Below are 24,741 nucleotides of genomic sequence, written 5' to 3'. Positions count from 1 at the left end.
CACAAATGCAGACAATGTATTACTAATTTTAAATATATAATTTGAAATTGTTTTCTTTTAAATTGTTAGTCTGTTTTGAATATTTAGAATTAGATTGTTTTTGTGATCTTTTTGAAATTTTCAATCGTTATAGGTCTGAATTTAAAAAAAGTTACTTTTGCATCAGAAAACATCATTAATGGTTATATATAAACATTTGTGAGGTAACTTCATCGTTGTAGCTTGAGATAATGGTACCAAACACAGAAGTTAGTCCAAAGTCTGTCCTGACAATAAATGTTACTGGACCACCACTCAGTAAAGTGGGATTTCTGGCCATAGACAAAGCGGTGTACCAAATTAGTGATAAAAACAGAATAAGGAAAGAAAAGGTATACATATAATAACTTATTTTTGTTCTGACTTGTGAATAGATTTGAGTATAATGGAAGTTTAGATTTTCTGCAAAAATAAGATAACAAGAAAAACAAAAAAATATTTTCCTCAAATTATTTTACATATCTGTAACTTTGCTGCTGGAAACCAATTATTGTCACATTATATTATTTCTGTTAGGGTTGCTCACCTAATATTGACAAGATTACTGAAATATTAACAACAATCATACAAACAGAAGGTTTAGCTAGCTATAAAACCAGGTTTAAACCACCTTTTTTTCTTTGGAAAATGCATAAACCAAGTCAGGAATATAACAGTTGTTTCATATGGACCCATTAGTTTATAAAATCTAACGTTTGGTATTTTTCAATTTTTATGGACTTTGTAACTTGGTATTTTTTGCTTTACCTTTTTGTTATAAATTACAGATGTTTTCATCTTTTGGTGATCATGATCTTGGCTGCAGTGTAGGTGGAGGAATCAATGTCAACAAAGTGTTTGAGGTAAGAGCTGAAAAATTAATTGTTAAGATTTAAGTTATTTTAGCTGACTTGGTTCAATATTTTGAATTGTGGTGATCACTTTTAATTTTTAACTACTGTATTTAGTCATGTATAATATGCACCTATTTAGTCAGGTATAATATTCACCTATTTAGTCAGGTATAATATGCACCTATTTAGTCATGTATAATATGCACCTATTTAGTCATGTATAATATGCACCTATTTAGTCATGTATAATATGCACCTATTATTTAGCCCCAAATGTTGTTCGTAGAGGAGAAGCATAATATACACAAATATAAATGTAATTTTTAATTGTCACCTATTACCGGTAATTCAGAAGCATTTTGACCATTTTCTTGATACAAATACTTGAATAAGCTATATTACATTGAATGAAAGAAACTTTACATGATATTCACCACATTGCTTCTACTATTTTGCCTTTTAATCTCAATACTTTTATGTTTCCCTTTGCAAATTATGTTGATTCAGGGCTGGGGTATCATTCTGTGATTTTTGCTATCAGGACTTTTTAATAGTTTGATTTATTTTTTTAATACATTTTTTTTACAACAGGATGCTGGTTTGTCAGTTCTTACAAATGCTGAAGTCCAAACAAGTCAACGAGACAGTGTTAAATGTCCTACAACTGGTCGAAGAAAAAGATCCATAAGTAATTATGATTTTTATTGCAAAATCATATTGATTATAACTAGGTGAACAATACACCTTATCGCTATTTGTCCGCCATTGCTGAATATCACTCACCTGTTTCCCGTAAAATTATGACGTCATAAAGCAAAATAGCTGACGCCACAATGAAAAAGTGATTGTTGTATGCGTCAAAAGTTCAAGCGGCAGGGTCAGCCTGGAATAGCGATAAGGTGTATTACCAATCAAGTACTGTAAATTCAGAAATTATTTCGAGGTTTTTATTATTGTGATAATTGCGACAGAGTTGGAAAAGCAATAATTTAAACTTGCATTTTGAAATATTCTATATAACTTAAACAGGATTTTTCTCAAAATCTTAAAAAATGATTAATCAGTGAAGCCTACTTCATTTTCTCAAAGAATCAATTTTATATAAAGAAGACATCAATATTCAAACAGGATACTGATTATTGTTTTGGTATTTGATACTCGGTACTTGGATTTAAGATTTGGTCTAGTATAGAAAGCAAATGGTGTTATTGTTAGAACACACTTATTCTTATTTTATAAGTTTCAAAAACTGTGAAATTTCAGATTTGGTCCAGTAAAGATGACAACTTTTGGTACTTTTGTTAGACCAAACCTATTCTAATCTTTGCAATTTTCATGAACAAGTTTCCTCAAAGATTTGCTGTACTGTGAATTAATATTTCAGATCCAAGTGAAGAGACAAACCCATGTTGTCAAGCAGGAAGAAGATTTGCTTTCATGTTTGGCCAGACTGGTTTATTAAGTGCCAGTGATTGTTACACAGAAGGGCAGAAACTTCAAAAACTGATCAAAAGTTCGAAATGTGCCAAATCTTTCTATAGATGTTGTAAATCATATGAGGATAGGCTCAGTGATGCACAATCTATGCAACCTCATGGGATGTTGGAAAATAGAGGAGACTTTTTTGAGTTTGGTAAGTATCAACCCATTAAAAGGGAATGCATGTATATATATATATTTAACTTATCTAACTTAACAGATTCTGTTGCATTAGACCTTAAAAGGGGGAGGTGTCGAAGGGATCCTGATCCCAAAATCCTGAGGTCTCGAATTTAAATAATATTAAATCCTGACATCCCGAAAAAAGAAATCTCGGATCTAGAAAGGTTCAACCCTGAAATCCCAAGCTTAAAAACACCCCATCCTGACGTCCCGAAAAAGATTCTACCCCCCCCCCCCCCCCCCCCCCTTAAAAAAAGGAAGCCTCTAGATAATTATTGTTTTATTGGTGCAGATCCAGGATTAAAAAAAGGCTTCCTAGGAAGACACTGTTTTGGAAATCTTTGCATTTATTATACAGAAAGCTCCAAAAAGGGATGAAGAGGAGGCCCAGGCATACTTAAAATTGATTTGAGCATCAGTGAGTATAGACTCCCTTTCAATTTTAACCAGACTTCCAAAGGAAAATGTCAATTATTAATTTCTGAATTTACAGTATTAAGAAATTTAATATATGTTATTTATTTGTAGACAGAACAGTAGTTATGTCTCAAGAAGAAGAATACACATTCAGAGATATAAATATGATGGCAGAAGATGTCCCAATCAGATCATTCTTCCCAGAATCATGGCTGTTTGAAGAAAATTCATTAGAGTAAGCGTATATTTTTTGTGAGATACAATAGTTTTATATAAACATATTTGGTTTTTATGGTATATATTTAAGGAGTGACTGTAATACTGTAACATAAAAAATTTGGTGCACACTGAATAACGCATTTAGCGGGTTATTTAACAGTGTGCAACATATTTTTTATGATTTTTTTAATAGAGTCAGAAAATATTACAGTCAATTAATTCTAAATTCCATTTCAAACTGTAGAAAAACCATGAAAAAAATGGTGTGATGTCACGGTCACATGACTAAATTATGTTTATGGGCTGATAACAAAATAATGTCATCCAATCAGATGATGCGTTACATCCAAAATTAAATTATTGTAATATGAAAAAAGGGAAATGGTGGTAGATTTCAATGATACAGCAACACAAGAAAACAAAACCTCAATATCAATATTTATTAATATGAGAAAATGATTCCTTAATATTAAAAAAAAAGAAGCTTTTTAAGTCCACTTTAGCTTGTCTTAGAGGTCAACACATGGCATTGAAAAATGGACATGATTATTTGCAACATAGTGAGTCTAGAAAAGTTGAGAGCACATTAACACAGAGTAAGTTCGGCCATTAACACCATCTCAAAAGGACAATAAAACATATACGATATAATGATGATTATGAATGATTGCTTAATGTTCAGCCGCAAATTGACATGTATATTCAGGACCCAAAATGTCAAAGTAATATGAATATTGTACTAGACTGGCAAGCTGAACCAGATTTTAATCTACTAGTTCACAAGGTAACAGTCCACAGAAAGACATGTTACCTTACCAGGACACATTATTCTGACTACAAGCCGACAGTCTTTTTTAGTGTTTTTGGGTAGCGCTTTTTATTTTAGTATATGGAAAATCTAATTTTATATATTTCAAATGTCACCTCTCTTGAGAGGTAACTTTTATTACTTCCCAAGATATTGACTTGTACAGGTTTTACTGTATATACTATCAATTAATATATCAGTAAAACAAATAACTGTATTGTGAAAAAGTCCACAGGGTTATAATCATAGTAATTTAAAACTGGTCTTTAGGTACTAATAAATATTTGTTTTCAGTGAAGAAATATGTTAATTAAGGGAAGACATCAAAAGATCGATGTAGGATGAAAAAACTTAAATCAAATAGTTTAGGGGTGGGGGGTTATGATTCTGAAAGTTTTGTATATATAAAATCAATTTTCACATATATCCCTATAAGTCAATCAATTTTTCCCAAATTAAGTTAAAAGGGGGGGGTAGGGGGGTCAGTGAAAAAAACTTTGTAAATTAAGTTTTTTATCCTACATTGAACTTTTGATGTCGTCCCTAACAATATTGTTGTTGAATAATAATAAAAAAACTAATTTTAAAATTGTATGAATTAAACAGGATTTTGATTCAATATCGCAAAAATTAAAATCAAAGTCCAAATTGACAAAATCACAATTATAACTGAACACAAATTTCTGAATTCACATGTTGGTTTGAATTTCAGTGCAAGTGGTGCTTTAACCAGATCTATAATTATGCCAGATTCGACCACAACACACGTTCTACAAGCTGTCAGTCTGTCACCTCTTTATGGAATGTGTGTTGCACAATCTGTTGATGTTATTAGTACCAAGGATTTCTTTGTTGACCTTGACCTTCCTTACAGTGTTGTCAGAATGGAACAGACAGAAATAAGAGCTACCCTTCACAACTATAGATCAATAAAACTACCAGTATGTACCGATTGTCATTGATATTAAGATGTACAACTATTGTCCAGGAGAGGATCCAGCCATTTGAAAAAGGGTGGGGGTTTCCCAACCCAGGATAAAGAGGGGTATTCAACCATATGTCCCAATTCAAATGCATGGATCGTCAAAAAAAGGGGGTTATTCAACCATATGTCCCCATTCAAATGCATGGATCGTCAAAAAAAGGGGGGTTCCAATCCCCAGATCACTCTGGATCGTCACTATTGTTAGACTTATTCCTGTTTTCTAATTTCAATCTCTTCTGTTGAATATTTAAAGATGAACTAAGCATCAACAATCACTTTATTTAAAAGTAGTAAATTGTTGACTTTGTCCATCTGTCTTTGAATGAGTCCTAAACAAATGCTTCCTGCTGAGGCTTCCTGATGGAAATAAAGGTTCCATTAGTTTATTGGAACCAAACTTAATTATGAAAAAGGGAAGGGGAAAAAACCTGTTGATTTTGGTGTTCAAAATGAATGGTCCCTGTTACTAAAGAAAAAACATTGTTTCCTGATACAGTATCTTTAGTTTCTTTTGTTTATTTTTAAATGAAACTTGTATTCATGGAATATACTATGGATTCAATATTTTTTGTTGGATACCAATTTTCATGGGTTACATAGATACCAATTTTCATGGCTTACATGGATACTAATTTTCGTGGTTTACGTGGATACTAAATTTCATGGTTTATGTGGATACCAATTTTCATGTGTTACCTGGATACCAATTTTCATGGGTTACATGGATACCAATTTTTATGTGTTACATGGATATTAATTTTCGTATGTTACCTGGATACCAATTTCCGTTGGTTACCTGGATACCAATTTTTGTGGGTTACATGGATACCAATTTTCATGGGTTACATGGATACCAATTTTCATGGGTTATGTGGATACCAATTTTTGTGGTTTACATGGATATCAATTTTCGTCGATTACATAGATACAGTTGGACAACAAATTGAAATGTTCAACAAATTACAAATTTTTAAAATGAAGAGATTGGCAAAACCATGAAATCAAATGTCCTCGAAAATGCAAATTTTCATCAATCCACGAAAATTAATACAAATGAAAATAAATGAATCCACAGTATAGAGCTTTTAAAAAATCTTCTTTCTTTAAGGTGAACATATTATTTTTATATTTCAGTGTCATGTCCGTCTACTAAACACAGAAGGAGTATGTTCTACGGAGCAGGATACTATTCGTATTGAGATAGAGCCTAACAATGTACAGCTTGTCAGATTTCCAATAGTACCAATGAGAGCTGGAGAATTCACCATTGATGTCATTGTTCTATGTTATAACGTAGGAGACAGAGTTAAAAAAACGTTGAGAGTTGTGGTAGGTTAAGGGATTTGATATGTGTCAAATTTGAATTCTTATTATATGGGGGGGGGGGGGGGGGGTTGGTATTAATATAATGGATGGTTTTCATCATGGTTCAAGAAATTTTATATTTTATTTCCTGTAAATTAATTACAGTTTAACACCTTCATCATTGTTCCCAAAAAAAGGATGATTCTAAATCTTTATCATGGAGAATTTTTATCAAATATATAGAACTGAAAAAAAATCATGAAAAATGCACTAATAAAGAGTGGTTGATAATAAATCCTTGAAAAAACAAATCACAGTAAGGAAATATCCATGATTATGAAGGACATAATAACTCATCAGCCGCCTCATATTATGGGTCTGATTTCTCAGTGGTTTGAAATAAAACCATATAAAGTCGGATAAAAACAACATACTGTTTACACCAATTTCTTAGGTTTTGAACTTTGGACTCAGGAGTTTATGTATTTTTCAACAGCTAACCTTTTCTGTGGTAAGACAATCCTGGTACTCGGTCACGTAAGAGCAACTTGAAAAAGTAAAATCAAGCTTACAATGGGTACTGTTTGGAGGAAACTTCAATGTTTTATGTTTTTTATACAACAAAATCATTAGAAAACCTTTAACTTTCCCACCAAATTACACAGATTCATGTTTGATTTTACTTATTTTGGTTGCTCTTACCTGACCGATTACCAGAATGTCCTACCAAGGAGTAGGTGACCTGTTGAAAATTATATAATCCGGAGTCAAAAGTCGGTAATATGAAAATGATCTTTTGTTATGATGTAGACCCTGATTTCACAGGGAACATAGAAATACACTTAGTGAGACATGGTGTCCAATAGACACACATTCTTGTTTAAATTCTACATAATTTATATGTATCATTTTATTTTAGAATGAAGGAAGAGAAGAAAAGAAAACAGTATCATTTTGGCTTGACCCTAAAGGTCAAAGGAAACACTACCATGATGAATCAGATCTTACTGTTCAAGGTAATTCTTTAAGTTTTTTCAAAAGCTTGATAAAAGAGGGACGAAAGATAACAGAGGGAAAGTCAAACTCAAAAATCAAAAATAAATATGATAATTTGTACATGTATTATTATTAGTATACTCTGTGTGCATGTTTCTGTAGTAGTATCTTACAACTGGTATTGATAAAGATATTTTTTTTACCATTTTGCAAAATACAATAGAAAAATAAAGGATATAGGGTATCTATCCATGACACAAAACCACTACATGCACAAACCAAAGGAAAAGCGCTTTTATTGCTGTGCTTCATCTCAAAGTCACAGTCAAGTCTGAACTCCAAGTTCCCTAGGTGACATTTAAAAATGTCTATAGGAATTAATCATTAACCCAATTTGGGCATGAACATTGGACCTAATCTTCCCAAAATTGCTGAATTTTTTGTTTCTGTTCTCTAACTTGAGTTTGCCTAACTAAATGTTAAGAAACTTAAACTTAAAATACCACAAAATGCAGTCCAAGTACGAATATTGATGGTGTTACTATTACTGTTCTAGAGTTTAGACCCTTTCTACTCTCTAATTTTAGTTTGCCTCAACAAAATGTTATGAAACTTACACATAATACTTATAACCACAAACCTTAGATCAAGTACAAATTTGGGTAGTGTCACTTTTACTGTTCTTCAGTTATGTCCCTTTATAGCTTTATATGACATGCAAGCGGGGGCATAATCTGTGTCCCATGGACACATTCCACAGTTATTCCTTGAAAATTTGAAATCTCCTACTTTGGACCTGCAGTTGCCTGCAATGGGAGGTCAAAATCTGTCTCTGACAAAAAGATCACCTTTTTTTATTACCATTTTTCAACATTTATGTAGTTTTACATTTTATTTATTAAAAAAATAATTATCCCTTTTTTTACCTCTTTTAATCATTTTGCAAATGTAGTTTTAATTTTATAAATAAAAATACAAATAAATGTACTTTGGACAAACCTGGGTATTTACAATTATAACTCATGTATGTGATTTATGTTATATTTCAGTATCCCACCCCTTCCACAGTCTAGATACACAGTTGACAACAGTAGACCTTGCCTTGCCAGAAGAAGCTATCCCAGGAACAGGACAGTGTAAAGTGTCAGCTATAGGTTTGCTTCTGTTTTTATTTACAATAGGGAAAAGTCATTCTTATGAGGTCAGGCGCGGATCCAGGGGGGGGTTCTGGGGGTTGGAACACCCCTTTTTTTTGCCGATCAATGCATTTGAATGGGGATGTATAGTTGGAACCCCCCCTTTGTCCTGGGTTAGGAACCCCCTCTTTTAAAAATGTCTGGATCCGCCCCTGGAGGTTTACCTTAATATATATATGTCAAGTGTTAATATCTGTTTCATATATGAACGTTTTTTTGTGACATCTAGCTGCAATAAAACATGGGATTTTGGAACATCACAACCCATTATTATATTTCATGTGAAATTATAACCTGTTTTTATATTTCTCAGTTATAACATATACATTTTTTGACATATTACTTTGATTTAAAATGACAAAACACCATACATACAGATACATGTATCTTATGAAAAGATGAAAATTACTGACCCATTGACATTTTACTTTGATGAAATTGCAACCAATTGATATATTTGACTTTTTAAGGCCCTTAGGGAACCCATTCAAGCTACATGTCTGGGTATACCTTCATATAGAAAGAGACCTTCTCTGAGGGGGATAGGACCTTTATTGGGACTTTGGGATCGGGTGTTTTTAAGCTCAGGATTTCAGGATCGACCCTTTCGGGATCCGGGAATTTTTTTTATCGGATTTCGGGACATCAGGATTTACTTTATTTAAATTTCGGGACCTCAGGATTTTGATTTTTTAAGTCCAGGATTTTGGGATCAGGACCCCTCCTATCCCCCCTCTTCTCTGTCTCATACATATAATCATCATTAAAAAAAATCTAATAATTTTCCTTGTTTAATTCTGAAAACAGATATAAAGTCACAGGAAAAAAAAGTCTTAAAATCCCTAATTCATTTATTTTGCAGGTAACATAATGGATGCTGCTGTACAGACTGTATTGGGAGGGGTAGGGTCCCTTCTGGACAATATCCCCCATGGTTGTGGGGAACAGACCATGATCCTTATGGCACCTCTTGTTTATGCTATGAGATATCTACATGGTACCACTGGATTGACACCACAAGCAGAGAACAGAGGGAAATTCTTCATGAAAGTAGGTAAGATTTTCACTTTCTTTTTAGTTTCAACATTTTTATTTTTTAACAGATATATGTACACATTTTTGGTACTCTTAATTCAGAAATTATTGTATGCATTTATCATTGCGATTTTAAAGTATGGACAAAAATGTGAGTTTGTTTACTGTTATATATATTTAGAAAAATCTGCACACAGGTCTATGTTTAAATTGTCATAATGTGAGTTCCTATTATTGCCTTACTCATGGGTCTCAATGGGGTTTAAGCGTGATGCGGGATTGCCATTTTTTTTGTAAGCATGAAACGTGAAAGTCAAATTATTTTGGCGTGAAAACAGGAAGTGAGGTCTTGCGGGACTCGGGAAATGACAAAAAAATGAGAATTGCTTACGTACATAGTGTAAGCGGGATACGGGAATCTAACAAAACAGTAAGCGGGATCTAGGATCGGAACCCCCCAATGAGATCCCCCTTACTCACAAAGTCATATTATTCACATTATTAAATCCTTATAGTATTTTCTGCATTTACAGTATATTTTGTAGATTAACTTTTTTTATGTCTTTGAAATTTTACAATTGAGATGTTGAAAGATGAAGATCAGACTTGTTGTAGGGGTAATTTAAAAAAAATATTTATGATTTTGTCTTTAGTTGTTATCAGAAAATAAATTAATATAAACAACTTGAGCTCACGGTCAACCAAACCCAAATGTGGTAAATGATTTTTTTTTATAAAGTCACACATGAAGGATAATTTTTCCAAGCACTGAAAGACCAATTCTTTAACAGATTCAACTTCTTGAACAAATCTGTTGAAAAGGTTTTAGCTTTTTCTATTAGTTGATCACAGCTAATTTTACCATAATTTTTTTGGTCAATTAAATTGACCATAGTTCATAGCTTCAGCTACTTCTACAACTGGAATTTGCTTGGGGATACTTTCTAATTTCTTCTTATATATTTGTATACATGCAAAAGAGCTGTAGTTTGAACTGAATGCTAAAAACATTTTTTCGTAGAAAATGTTAAAAATCAATAAATATTCAGATAATGATAAAATAACAGTATTATTGACTTTTTTTTAAATACAGGGTACCAGAGAGAGTTAGCTTTCAGGAAACAAGATGGTTCTTTTTCTGTTTGGCAACACAGACCTTCAAGTACATGGTAAGAATATTTTATATTACCTGTTAGATTCTCAGATGATCTGACATTTGTGATAACTAGTGGTCAATATATAGGAAAACACAAAATTTTCAAACAGTCATCAGATAATTGCATAGCCATACTTTGTCCAGCAAATCATAAGAACACTTCTATCCTGGTGTGTTGTCAACATTGGTGTTGCTGTCTTGGGGAGCTACCATTTGATTTTTATGGGGGGGGGGGGGGGGGGGGGGGGGGGGGGGGGGCTAGGATGAAAAATTTTGTCCTGCATTTTTTTTAGCTCTAATCTCTGTCCTGCCTTTTTATTTTTCACTCTATCTAGTCCTGTTTTGTTTTTTTTAGTTTATCCTGACTTTTTTTACATAAATTGTCATCCTGACTTTTTTTTTGCAAGTGTCTCATCCTGCCTTTTTTTTTTACTCAAAACTCCTGTCCTGCCTATTTTTTTTAAATTTCATCCTAGCCCCCCCCATAAAAATCAAATGGTAGCTCCCTTATGCTGAGTTCACAAGTAATTTGAACTTGATTGGCATTGACTAATTCAAATTTGATTCGCATTAACTAATTTGCATTCAAAACGATTTACGTCCTAACGTCAATTCTAATGCGAATTACAATGCGCATCAAATTTGATTTACTGTCCAAACGACATTAACTTTTAATTCCTATTCACAAAAGTGTATTTCTAATGCAAATTAGATAATTCGAAATTAGCCAATTCAAATTGAATAAGAATGAGTGTGTGAATGTAATTTGCGAATTCAATTTGCATTTGATTCGAATTCTATTTAAATTAAATGTCCATTTAAATGAGGAATAGATTATAGATTATACATTATCAGTTCTCCTTAGAAAATGGAGGGACAAAATTCATCCAAACTTATACAGGAAGTTGTGTGCATACCTATGTTATGATCTATTTGATTTTAGAGCTTTCCTATATAAAAATATAGACAGAGCAATTGATGTTTATATTATAGATTGTTTATCTCCTACTGCTTGAAGAAAAAAATACTTGACAGAATTCAACCAAACTTTCACATATTCTTCTACTTAAAATTGAAAAACCCCTTTAAATAAACAAATTTTGATCAGAGTTATTTTGGGGGTTTCTAATCAGGTAACATGCAAATTTCTGCTTTATATATAAACTAGGATGCAACAATCATCATATTGTTATTATTTTGCAGGTTAACAGCATTCGTCATAAAAGTGTTTTGCCAAGCTAAAACCTACATTGATATAGACCAGAATATTATCTGTACTGGTATGCAATGGCTCTTTACAAAACAAAACGCAAATGGATCATTCAGCGAAACATCTCCGGTCTATCACAAAGAAATTATGGTATGTTGTTCTTTGAAAATGATATGCAAATGTTTTCTTAACTGGAATTTTGCAATGTTATTTTTTTTGTGAAGAGATTGGTGTTATTTTATTATAAACTTGCATTTCACTAATGGTAGAATTATGAGTATGCTGCATTGAAATCAAGATGATGAAACTGTCATTAATGTGCAGAGTGTCCAACAATTGGCCTTTTCAGAATCTAAAGGATTGTGGGCAATCTCATTGTTGGTACACCAAAAAGAAATTAACGTTGCATCATTGGTTTAATTTTGATTGTTTAGCAGGTTTTTAACCAATTGTAATGTTTTGGTGTACGCTTTTGAAAATATTACCCAGAATGCATTAGATTCTGAAACGGCGAATTGTATTAAATTATACAAGTAATACTTTTGGAATTAACAGTATTTCCTATATTAACCAAGGTTTCCAAAAACTAATTTGTAAATATTTCAGATGACTAGAAACTTGTTATGCATGCTTAGTTGAACAGGTCTTTTATTTGTTATGAAAATATCTGTATAAAATATATTATTAACATAATCTCCATTACATATGAATTTTAATATGACATTGTTGAACATCTTTTGAATGATTACTTTGGCAACTAGAATCAAATAAAAATTCTTATTATGAAGGGGAGGTTATTGTTTCAGTATATTTATGTTGGTACCAAGAGCCATGACCAAAATTAATTAGGATTGTTTAATTGTAATAAAATTTGACAAAATATTAACCTTGACCCTTTGAAAAAAATGTTAAGACAATGTAAAACAATTCAAACATTAAACACTAATTTTGATCATTGAGAAGCTCACTATTGCCTTAACAATAGAACTTGAATCCAACATTCAGTTGTCTTACAGAGTTATCTCCCTGTAGTATAATGTACCACCTTACCTATAGAACTTGATTCAAACATTCAGCTGTTTTACAGAGTTATCTACCTGTATTATGTCGACCACCTTAACAACATGTGACTAGGGTATAGGAACATGGTCACTGAAAATGGGCTATCGGTGTGGCTGTGAGAGATGATTCAATACAACCCATGGAAATTGAGACTAATTGAATGCCACACACATCAGATTTATTAAAGTATACATTAAACTAAGTTTGTTAAAAAATTGGTAACAGTTTGATTTTTGACCTTTTATCAATATTTTCAGGGTGGTATCAATGGAGAGACCTCCCTTACAGCTTTTGTATTGATATCTCTGTTGGAATGTGATTGTAGATTACAGGTGAGTCAAATAAATTTTCCATGTAAACTCTTGATCCATACTTGAGGTGTTCTTCAAACGGTTAAAGATAAGTTAAAAGTTGAGGACAGCTATAAACTTAGAATAGCTCCAAAAAAATACACAACTGTGCTTGAGAACACTTAAAGCCTGCTAAATCCTATATTTTCTAAGTGAAAGTTAATCCTGCCTCCTGGAGAAAAAAATTTGTTGAAAGCTATAAAATAATTTTATTTGGTAATTGAGTTTTACATAGACTGTGTTGGAAAATGTTTTCACTTTAAGGTTTCTAAAATCTAGAAAAATCTGTTCTTTACCAAAAAATATTTTGACAATATGTTAGGATAGGCATGACATCTTAGGATAGTTTACAAAACAAAACTGAAGGTTGCTGAAAATGTTCTTTCTTTAAAGTGTTTTGAATAAAGTAAAAATAAGTTGTAAATTAGGTAAATAAAGAGTTCTAACCAATGTACATCAGATCCAGTTCATTGAAATCACACTAAAAACCCAAATATTTTGAGTATACCATAAGACAACATTGATGAAGTTTCTGACTTTCTGACTGATTGTTTTAGATTTCAACTCTTTCTCAGTTAGCATTTCAGATAATGATGTTTGATAGTTTTTTTTTATTGTTTTTTCTGTGGTTCTTAAATGAATCTATTAAATAATTAAGCTTTTATAAGGTATTTTTATTTTCAGATTGTTTTTCTTCATTCATGCCCTGTTTTTTTTCAGGGAACCAGTGATAACATCAGAAAAGCTGTAGATTTTCTAGAAAACCAAATTTTAAGTACCAACCACCCATATTCTTTGTCTATAGCAGCATATGCTTTAGCTTTAGCTAATAGTAACAGGAAGCACAGGATAAATAGAAAGCTACAGAGATATTCAAAGTTTGTAAATTTTCCTGGAGAGTCAAACAAAGGTATATAAACTTAAGGAGGTACCAAACACCTGGACTTATTTTAATTTGGCTAGTTTCATCTTCATAAATTTTGACTAAATATTTACATTAACCCTTTGAAAAAAATGTAAAATTTAAAAAAACTTGAACCACAAATTTTATCAGATAATTTCATTGGATATAAGCAGATAGTCAAAAACTAATTTTGATCATTGAGAAGCTCAATTATTTCCTCAACAATACATTGTGATTAAAACATTCAGCTGATAATGATATTTGCAGAGTTATCTCCCTGTAGTGTAATTACCACCTTAATTGATATGATCTTAAAATAACATAGAACAACCTGTACATAAGGGAACTTTGACAGAGAAACAATACCTTACTAATGCTGTTAAAAAGAATCTATTTTTATAAAGAAGCTCTGATAGATATTTTTGAACTTTATAAGAACTGTGAATTCCTTATTATATGTGGGATAGCAATTTTTCATAAATTTCATGGGTTTGGGTAAACCAAGTTTCTGATTTTAATGCCCCATTTATGGGCATTATGTTTTCTGGTCTGTGCGTCCATTCCTTCTTCTGTCAGTTCGTTTGTTCGTCTGTCAGTCTGTTTGTCTGTCCGTCTGTCCTGCTTCAGGTTAAAGTTTTTTTTCAAGGAAGGTTTTGATGAAGTTGAAGTCCAATCAACTTGAAACTTATAGACCAGCGGTAGAATCAAAAATTATTTTTTTTAATGCACCCACCGAACACACGGCTAAATTATATATCATTGAAAAGATAAAATTGTTAACTTTAATATTAATGATGCCGTAAGCAAGAGAAGTGGTCGGAATTTTGCATAATTGAGGTCAAAGGTCAACAATTGAATATTACAAAATTTTGTCTTTACTGTCTATTTTGGGCTAAATTTAGGAACATAAAACATATTAAACAATCAGGGGACAATATTTCATTCAACATAATTATATGGAACCTGTTGTGAATACCAATTTTTTTCTAAACACGTCATTTTTAACGTTTTTCGTTATATGATACATTTTGTTTATTTATGACTTCATTTAGTTTCCATACAATGATGACCTTGAACTTTGGTAAAAAAAATTTCCATAAAAATGAACTCTGGAGACCACTTGCTACTCTACAAAAGGTTAAAGTCAGGTAAAGGAGGGGTAAAAGTTAATTTCATTGATTTCAGTTTCAATGGGTTATTTTCGTAATTTTTTTACATTGTTTTTTTCAAATAAAGGCTGCCATATATATTTTTGTAGTAAATAAAAATGTCTTCGAATAAGGTTTATAAAATATGTTAGCATCATATCAACGTTTTTTTTACGTTTTTTAACATTCGGAATGCCCGATCGTCCTTCCATAATAAACAGAAATAGCTTCAGTGTCAAAGTTAACTAAACGTATATTAAATCAACAGAAAAGGTGGACAAAAACTGAAAGCAAAACAAGTGTATGTATGAATTAGCATTATTAAGACGTAAATAGGTCAGGTAATCAAGCATCAGCATCATCATCTATATCTTCCAGGTGTGTATTGATGGTTTTACAAAGGTCTGATGCTTGACATTGACAAAGTTCAGTACAGGACAAATTCTGTTCAAAACACACACAACTGTTACTGCAAACTGATTTTCCTTTGCATGTGCACACCAAATCTTGAAGGAAGTCAGATGACATTTGATCTTCAAACAAGACAGGTTCAAGACCACACTTCCCGTCTTTCCAACCAAACTGTAGATGCGATCCAATAGCAGACATGGCGATATGTGTAGTCATTCAGATTTTTGGTTTGGAAAGAAGACATAATGACGTGCTGTTTGAAAGATGCTTCACAAGGAGGGAGTCAGACCAAGCTAGAATCTTTACATGTGGCTAATTTCACCCAGAAACTGTTCAGATTATTATGGCAGCGTTTGGACTTTCCTTTAGGATCATAAAGCCTAGTTACGAGTTTCCGACTGACGGCTACTGAATCTTCTATATCTAATAAAGATATCTGGGACAAGTCATTGAAATCAACAGGCGCTTATTTTAGTGCCTTTAGCATTGAATTCTTGCCTATACCAAATAAACACGATGTAGTATCACATCCTGCAATAGCATGTGCAGCTGGTAGGATTTTACACAAAACTGAATTTAACGACCCAGACAGCTCGTGAACAGGAATATAACGCCGACAATCCTTAATGCTAGTGATCATTCCTGTTTGAAACCACAATTCAGATATATGAGTCATCTGTGGGAAGTAATGTACTAAAAGTACTAGCACGTCCGTATCCGGAGACTTTACAATAATGCGACCGTTTACACCGTTTTCCCTGTACAGTTTGTCAGCATTCAATGCATGCAGAATAATACGTGTATCTGCCTCTTGTGTGCTTGACAATACGCTGCAATCTGATATACCTTTTGGACTTATTATTTTCACTATTTCTGGATTGGGAAATGATCCAGCAAGGTAGTTTTTGTCCATCCATTAGACAACTATTTTTTTTCATATATTGCAGAGTGAGTTCACCAAGAAACTTTATATGTGATTGCTTGTTTTAACTGAACTGAGAAACGGAGTCTAAAGAGGCTTCACATCTTTCTGAACAAGATTGTATATCACTATATGCATTCTCACGATGGGGAGGTTGCTCTTTTTGGCATGTTGAATGGTACATAGTTTATCAAAGACATTGTCTGCTCGTCGACTGATAAAGATTTTTCCTGTCCTCGTTAAACTTTAACCTGATCAGCATGTACAGCGCTTGAATCTGTCATGTATGTCTGCAGTTGGAAAACAGCCCTAGCCATATAATGGAAAGTATCCTTGCCATCCACCGTTTCCGTGTTTATGGCAATGTTATCTGATCCTTCCTGGATAAGACAACCATTGGACGACAGTGGTACAATACCGTTTGGAACATACACGTAATATTTGATCCTATCAATTTCATGTCTGGATAAGCTTGTTAGGTAACGCCTTACCTCATCATACAAACTGCAAAACCCATGAGCATTTAATGTTTCCACTAATTGTTTTGATCAAAATTCGTGATACAATTGTAATGCAAGACCAATTTGAAATGGAGTGATAACATTAGCACTCATTGAAACTATGCTTTCTGTATGCGACATACATTTTTGGCTTTTTTCTACGGTAGTATGATTTGGTTTGTAACGGCCAGAAAAGATGTTTCATCTATTAACCAACAAATAAATTTGGTCAGGTTGGGGGCATTGATTGAATTGACAACGGCAGGGAACATTCGGAAGGTGGTGGGTAATAATCATTGCTTACATCAAGGCTATGTATATCACACCTTAAAATATTGGCAGCGGTGTGTACAATCTGTTCTTCACTTGTTGTATTTTTAGAACTTCCAATTTCCAAATCTAACTGTGCTATTTTGAGTTCAGATTTTAGCTGACTTGCAGCTTCGATTGCGTCACCGATAGATATAGAGCTAGTGAACATGATATTTGATTTTCCCTGGCCTTGTTGTGGTTGTATGACAATTGCATTGCCGTAATAATTCATTAAACTATTTTGCAATTTATACGTTGTGTATTTGTCGGCATAGTCCTGTGGAAGCAAGACACGAAATTTCTCAAGCAAGGTGGACATCATCAAAGTCTTATGCTTTACCATCAGTTCTGAATTAATGTCTGATACCAGCTTCACAAATGCAGTATCGTGGTCAGAAGATTCTGCTTTTTCTTTTTGGGGTGTTTTCAGTAGATATTTAGTTATACAGGCCGAATGATAAAGGGCATTTTCATTAAAATTTTCATGTAAAATCGTTGACCCAATTTCATGATCCGAATTTTTTCTAGCTGCCTCAAGTATATTCATAATTATAGTGTCATCTGATTCCACTTTGTGCAATTTAGCATCTCTTTTGTAAGTTTTGTTCTTACAAAAAATACAGGAATACCACTCTGATCGAGTTGTGATTCTAGATGTGCTTGTAGCAGGTGAACAAATGCTAGCACCACCTATATTCTCCTCCGTTTCCATAAATTCTTGTTTATAACAAGATAGATTCTGCTTACTGGTGTAAGATTTACAACAAGATCTATGGTATTTAACATCAACATTTTCCGAAAAAAATTGATTAATAGAAGACAACTCTTCTTTCCGTAGTTTAGTACTAGCTTCAATGAAAATAACTTTGCCTTTGTCAGTGAAAATATATAATTTTCCGGGCTTTTAATCTGACAAATAATGCATTCCAGCCAATCTAAGGAAGACTTCCCTCTCTTGGCACTTGTTGGGGTAAGTTTTAAAGGACTACCGAACTGTGACACCGTCCGGAAAATTTTCACAACATATTTGGAATATTTTTTAAGCGATTACTTAACAATGTAAACAATGATAAAAAAACCCAATATATTACCACTCTGGGTATTCAAAATAACAAAAAAAAACAATGAAATCAACAACAAAGCAAATATAAAACTAGTATAAAGACAAATATAAACCCTAAAACTGATATTAATTAAACAATTTCAATGTGAAATGTAATCAACATTTGGCTGGTACAGTGATAGAACTGAATGGAGGGAGGATTAAACAAAAATAAATGTCTCGGACGGTAATTCCGGAATCAGATAAATTGTGTAACAGATTGATGTGTTATATTCAAATTAAAAATTTCTTGTAAATCGAATAAGAAATGTTCCAAACGAAAGTTGTTTTGTATAAAGTAAATATCGAAGTGTATATTTATGCCAAATAAACACAAATGAAGTGTTTTATAATTATCCTGTTATTAACGGAAACCGGTAAAAATCGTGTTAACCACAACTACTGAAGTAAAACAGTTTTTAAAATGTTGATTGTAAATATTTTTAAAACAATTATTGACTAGTTTTATCGTCAGTTATATATTCTTACATTATAAAATAAAAAATAGCCGTAATATTGTGATTTGTAATAATAATTTACATTTTAGTGTATCAATGATTTTTTTTTTATACACTACATAACGCTCTAAAAAGCCATTTTTACGGAAATTCGACCATACGATTTTCTTACGGCATGTATTAAATACAAGTTTAACATGTATTCTTTCATTTAAAAAAATTCCAGATGTGTGTTCTTTGGGTGCATTAAACTCCTTAACTAAGCGTCTTTTCAGATTTCGCCGCTGCACTATTAGTACACATGTTCCCTATGATATGATCTTTCTAATTTTAATGCCAAATAGATTTTCTCCCATTTTCACGGTCTACTGAACATGGAAAATGATAGTGTTGATGGGGCATCTGTGTACTATGGACACATTCTTGTTTAATAAATATTCCTGTTAAAATATATTTTTAGGTTACAGATATTGGCCAATAGAATTTCATGATCATCGTAACCAGACGGATATTCCTTATTGGTATAGAAAGAACCCCTCAGCAGTATCCATAGAAACAACATCATATGCTCTGCTCGCTCATTTGGAACTTAATAATATTACATACAGCCATAACATTGTTGAATGGTTGGTTGAACAACAGCAAGCTTCTGGAGCATTTGTATCAACACAGGTTTTTACATTTAACTATAGTTATGGACTGGAATGAAAACTCATTTCGATGATTTAAATAGAGTTTTTTTCCTTTTTAGCTCACCTGTCCCGAAGGGACAAGTGAGCTTATGCCATCACTTGGCGTCCGTCGTCGTCCGTCGTCCATCGTCTGTCGTCGTCGTCTGTTGTCGTCTGTCGTCGTAAACTATTTCAAGAATCTTCTCCTCTGAAACTACTGGGCCAAATACTTTCAAACTTTTACTGAATGTTCCTTAGAGTATCTAATTTATAAATTGTATCCGAAGTTTTGATCTATCAACAAACATGGTCGCCATTGCTAAAAATAGAACATAGGGGTCAAATGCAGTTTTTGGCTTATAACTCAAAAACCAAAGCATTTAGAGCAAATCTGACATGGATATTATTGTTTATCAGGTCAAGATCTATCTGCCCTGAAATTTTCAGATGAATCAGACAACCTGTTGTTGGGTTACTGCCCCTGAATTGGTAATTTTAAAGAAATTTTGCTGTTTTTGGTTATAATCTTGAATATTATTATAGATAGAGATAAACTGTAAACAGCAATTATGTTCAGCAAAGTAAGATTTACAAATAAGTCAACATGACGGAAATGGTCAGTTGACCCCTTTAGGAGTTATTGCCCTTTATAGTCAATTTTTAACCATTTTTCGTAAATCTCCATGATCTTTTACAAAAATCTTCTCCTCTGAAACTACTGGGCCAAATACTTCCAAACTTTAATTGAATGTTCCTTAGGGTATCTAGTTTGTAAATTGTATCCGAAAATATGATTTATCAACAAACATGGTCGCCATTGCTAAAAATAGAACATAGGGGTCAAATGCAGTTTTTGGCTTATAACTCAAAAACCAAAGCATTTAGAGCAAATCTGACATGGATATTATTGTTTATCAGGTCAAGATGTATCTGCCCTGAAATTTTCTGATGAATCAGACAACCTGTTGTTGGGTTACTGCCCCTGAATTGGTAATTTTAAAGAAATTTTGCTGTTTTTGGTTATTATCTTGAATATTATTATAGATAGAGATAAACTGTAAACAGCAATTATGTTCAGCAAAGTAAGATTTACAAATAAGTCAACATGACGGAAATGGTCAGTTGACCCCTTTAGGAGTTATTGCCCTTTATAGTCAATTTTTAACCATTTTTCGTAAATCTTAGTAATCTTTTACAAAAATCTTCTCCTCTGAAACTACTGGGCCAAATACTTCCAAACTTTAACTGAATGTTCCTTAGGGTATTTAATTTGTAAATTGTATCCCAAGTTATGATCTATCAACAAACATGGTCGCCATTATCTTGAATATAATTATAGATAGAAATAAACTGTAAACAGCAATAATGTTCAGCAAAGTAAGATCTTCAATTAAGTCAATTTGACCAAAATTGTCAATTGACCCCTTAAGGAGTTATTGCCCTTTAAAGACTTTTTTAAAAATTTGTTGATCATGTTGACTTACTTTAAAAAATCTTTTCCTTTGAAACTGCTGTATCAATTTCAGCCAAACTTAGGCTAAATGAGTTTCAGAGTATCTAGTATAAATTTTATATTTTATTTCCTTGTATGTCAAGAAACATAGCTCCTATGGCTAAAATAGAACATAGGAGAAAATTATTATTTTTTTTGGCTTTTGAAGAAAATAGGACGATCCAAAAAACATTTAAATAAATTGAAAAGCCAAAATAATCATTGATGAGAGATTTAACCAAAAGAATTAAGGTGAGCGATTCAGGCTCTTGAGAGCCTCTTGTTTTCCATTGAAATCTTTTACTGATTTATTAGATCTAGTGCAATTCAGAGCTTGGCAATCTGGTTTATGAATTTTCCATATTTTGGTGATCTTTGTTGATAAACTTCTATTGGATTGCAATATATTATTGACTTGAACCGATAATCTCTTTGCAGACAGATGGAAATGCGATCAATGACCTCTTTGGGACACTCCTGTCAGAACATTTTACAAGAGTTTTAGATAATCAAAATTTATATGAGCATTTAAATGCATTTAATAAAGAAAATTTTGATGCAGGTGAAAATAAAATATCTGTTTAGGTAACTTTTTTTTCCCTTAAAGCATACATATTTCATTACCCAATTGCACAATTACAAATTTATCGATGAATTGTTCTGAAAGATTCAAAGAACTTTTTCATGATAAAATACTGTCATATTTGCAGGATACCATAGTAGGACTACAGGCCCTGTCCATGTATAATGTCATTTCATATTTACAGGATACTATAGTAGGACTACAGGCCCTGTCCATGTATAATGTTAGAACATATGCAGAAGATGTGAACATGAGGTGTACACTTACTTCTGGACATAATAGTACATTTAGGGAGCACCTCAATTTGCAGGAACGGGAATCCATGGTTGAGAAATCTGTTCATGATGTAAGTACCAGTTATCGCATTAGGAGACACCTCAATTGATCTTTATAAGGAACACACTATTAGGAGAACAGTTCAATTTAAAGGAACATATCTCTATGGTTGAGAAATCAGTGCATAATGTAAAGTATACAGTAACCACAATGAGCACACAATTTAGGGAACACCTCCATTAACTGAAATGGTTGGTAAATCTACCCAGTATGCATGATGAATAAATACAGCCAAATTTAATGAAAACAATATTTTGGGAACACCTCCATTTAAGGGAAAATAAATATACAGCTAAAAATTTGATCTGTAGATGTAAGTATACAGTTACCACAGGGAACACACTATTTTGGGAACACATACATTGATGGTACATAAATATATGGTTGAGAAATCTTAGCATGAAGTAGATATAAAGTCATAACAAAGAACAGACTATTTTGAAAACACTTCTTTTTACAGGAACATAAAATATTAAAATATAAGACTGAAAAATGTATCCCTTGATAGTAGAAATTAACTGATATGTTTATTTTTATGCCCAACCTAGGGGTATTATGTTTTAGGTCTGTGCATCTGTTCGTTCCTTTGTCAGTCTGTCACACTTCAGGTTAACATTTTTGGTCAAGGTAATTTTTGGAAAATTTGCTATAGCTTGCTTTTAAATCAAGTTGGAGTCCAATTAACTGGAAACTTAGAACACATGATACCCATGACATGATCTTCCTAATTTTGATGCTAAATTAGAGTTTTTACCCCTATTTCATGATCCACTGAATATAGAAAATTATAGTGTTCTATGGACAAAATCCTATTAGTCTTGTGTTAAGTCAATGATATTTCATGTCAAGTGCTTACATTAACAAGTTGTTACTTATGGTTTTTAAACACCTGTTTATGGAACATATTAGGGTATACGGTATACCATAATGTCAGTCCTTCTGTCCGTCTGTCAATCATCAACATGTCGGAAATTTACTCAAAAACACTGACCAATTTAGATTAAACTTTGGTGAATTGTTTTTATCTAATGACATGAGCTCCCTTTTGATTTTTAAAAATATAAGATTTTATGTTTCAAGTTATGGGTTTTATATATTAAAAAAAAAGGTTATTTTTCCAGTTTTCAGAAATCAACCATATTGCTTTTAGCTGTTCTTATGAAACTTTGGTCAATTGATTATATCTATTGATGTAAGCTTTCTTGTGATTTTTATAAATTTTACATCTTATATTTCTGAGTTATTTGATTTTATTCATAAAAAGTGTGAATTTCCAGTTTGCAGGGAATACTGTTTAAAAGTGCTTTGAGCAGTTTTCATTAAACTTTGGTGCCTGGTTCATATCTTTTAAGGTGGTACCCAAAACTTTCACTAAAATTAATTTGTCTCGTTTAATTTTCCAAAAATTTTGACAAAGTATTTACTTTGACCCTTTAACAAAAATATAAAAATTTCAAAAATTTGGAACCAAGCGTTATGTCAGAAAAATTACACTGGTTACATAGCAGTTGACAAACACCAATTTTGATCATTGAGAAGCTTAACATTCCTTTACAACACAACTTAATTAAAACGTTTAGCTGACTTTACAGAGTTATCTCCCTGTAGTGTTAGGTACCACCTTAAGATAACCTCCCTTTCATCACGAGCGTATCATGTGCTCATAGGGTAGCAGTTTATTTGTATTCATGTCAGGGCTTCCTTCATAATAGGTTTGAAAGTAGGGGTTTGCAATCATTTTTCTGGAGGGTAATAAATATACAAAGTTCTTATATTTAAGATGACCAATGTATTTTCCAAACTGCAATGTGTAGTGTGGTTTATTTAGTTTTTTGTGGATATTTATTCTTTTGGATTGTTGAAAAATTAAAATTTCTTGGAAATTTGAATATTTTGTTGAGTATGCTGAAATTTCTATACAGATCTACAGAAATTTGGTACTATGTTGCACTTTTTAAATACTGATGGTGAACTTCAGCTTATAATCATGAAATCCACAAAAATTGTCATTAATAATAATGAAAAGTTAAAGAAAATCATTAATGAACACTAAAACTATGTATAAAGCTCACAAGAATATTTTACACATGCTATTAATTATGTTGACATGTTTAAAAAAATATTGATGATGAAATGTAATGTGTAATTTAATTAATTACATTCCAATTGTAATTGACTCCAAGTCTGATGATAACAGAGTGTTGATAAAAGTAGTTTTTAAAATACTCATGTACCTTTATTTTTCTTCACAATAAAGATCCCTGCGACAGGAAAGTTACATGTGACAACACAAGGAAGAGGTGTGGCCCGTATGGAGGTAGAATTTCGTTATAATGTCAATGACACAGAGAGAACTGGGTGTAAATTTGACATCAATATAGAAATAGATGATATTGATGTTGACATACTACAGGAAAAACAATCACAGAGGTGGGTTTTATGTTGGTCTAATTGTGATGCGGGATTGTCGATTATTTGTTAGCGTGACACATGAAAATCAAATTATTGTGCCGTGAAAATGGGAAATGAAGTCTAGTGGGACACAGGAAATTATAAAAAATGTGAATTGCTTAGGTACATACTGTAAGCTAGATACGGGAATCTGACAAAACAGTAAGGGGGATCCGTG

The 24,741-nt window shown here is 32.4% G+C and overlaps 1 protein-coding gene across 1 annotated transcript in view; it reads left to right on the top strand.

The window, feature by feature from the left end:
* Positions 1 to 24,741, top strand: part of LOC134692698 (venom factor-like) — a 69,511-nt gene that overhangs the window by 31,948 nt on the left and 12,822 nt on the right. Inside the window, exons 14-30 of the mRNA XM_063553177.1 lie at positions 222 to 371; positions 807 to 881; positions 1,464 to 1,560; positions 2,257 to 2,505; positions 3,063 to 3,186; positions 4,691 to 4,919; positions 6,098 to 6,292; positions 7,188 to 7,284; positions 8,314 to 8,418; positions 9,323 to 9,514; positions 10,589 to 10,664; positions 11,855 to 12,011; positions 13,181 to 13,255; positions 13,994 to 14,183; positions 19,491 to 19,702; positions 21,961 to 22,122; positions 24,370 to 24,542. Coding sequence (XP_063409247.1) covers positions 222 to 371; positions 807 to 881; positions 1,464 to 1,560; positions 2,257 to 2,505; positions 3,063 to 3,186; positions 4,691 to 4,919; positions 6,098 to 6,292; positions 7,188 to 7,284; positions 8,314 to 8,418; positions 9,323 to 9,514; positions 10,589 to 10,664; positions 11,855 to 12,011; positions 13,181 to 13,255; positions 13,994 to 14,183; positions 19,491 to 19,702; positions 21,961 to 22,122; positions 24,370 to 24,542 — 2,558 coding nt within the window. The remainder of the gene's footprint in view (positions 1 to 221; positions 372 to 806; positions 882 to 1,463; positions 1,561 to 2,256; positions 2,506 to 3,062; positions 3,187 to 4,690; positions 4,920 to 6,097; positions 6,293 to 7,187; positions 7,285 to 8,313; positions 8,419 to 9,322; positions 9,515 to 10,588; positions 10,665 to 11,854; positions 12,012 to 13,180; positions 13,256 to 13,993; positions 14,184 to 19,490; positions 19,703 to 21,960; positions 22,123 to 24,369; positions 24,543 to 24,741) is intronic.

Source organism: Mytilus trossulus, chromosome 12 (assembly GCF_036588685.1).
Source record: "Mytilus trossulus isolate FHL-02 chromosome 12, PNRI_Mtr1.1.1.hap1, whole genome shotgun sequence".
NCBI lineage: Eukaryota > Metazoa > Mollusca > Bivalvia > Mytilida > Mytilidae > Mytilus > Mytilus trossulus.
This window is presented reverse-complemented; position numbering and strand designations above follow the sequence as displayed.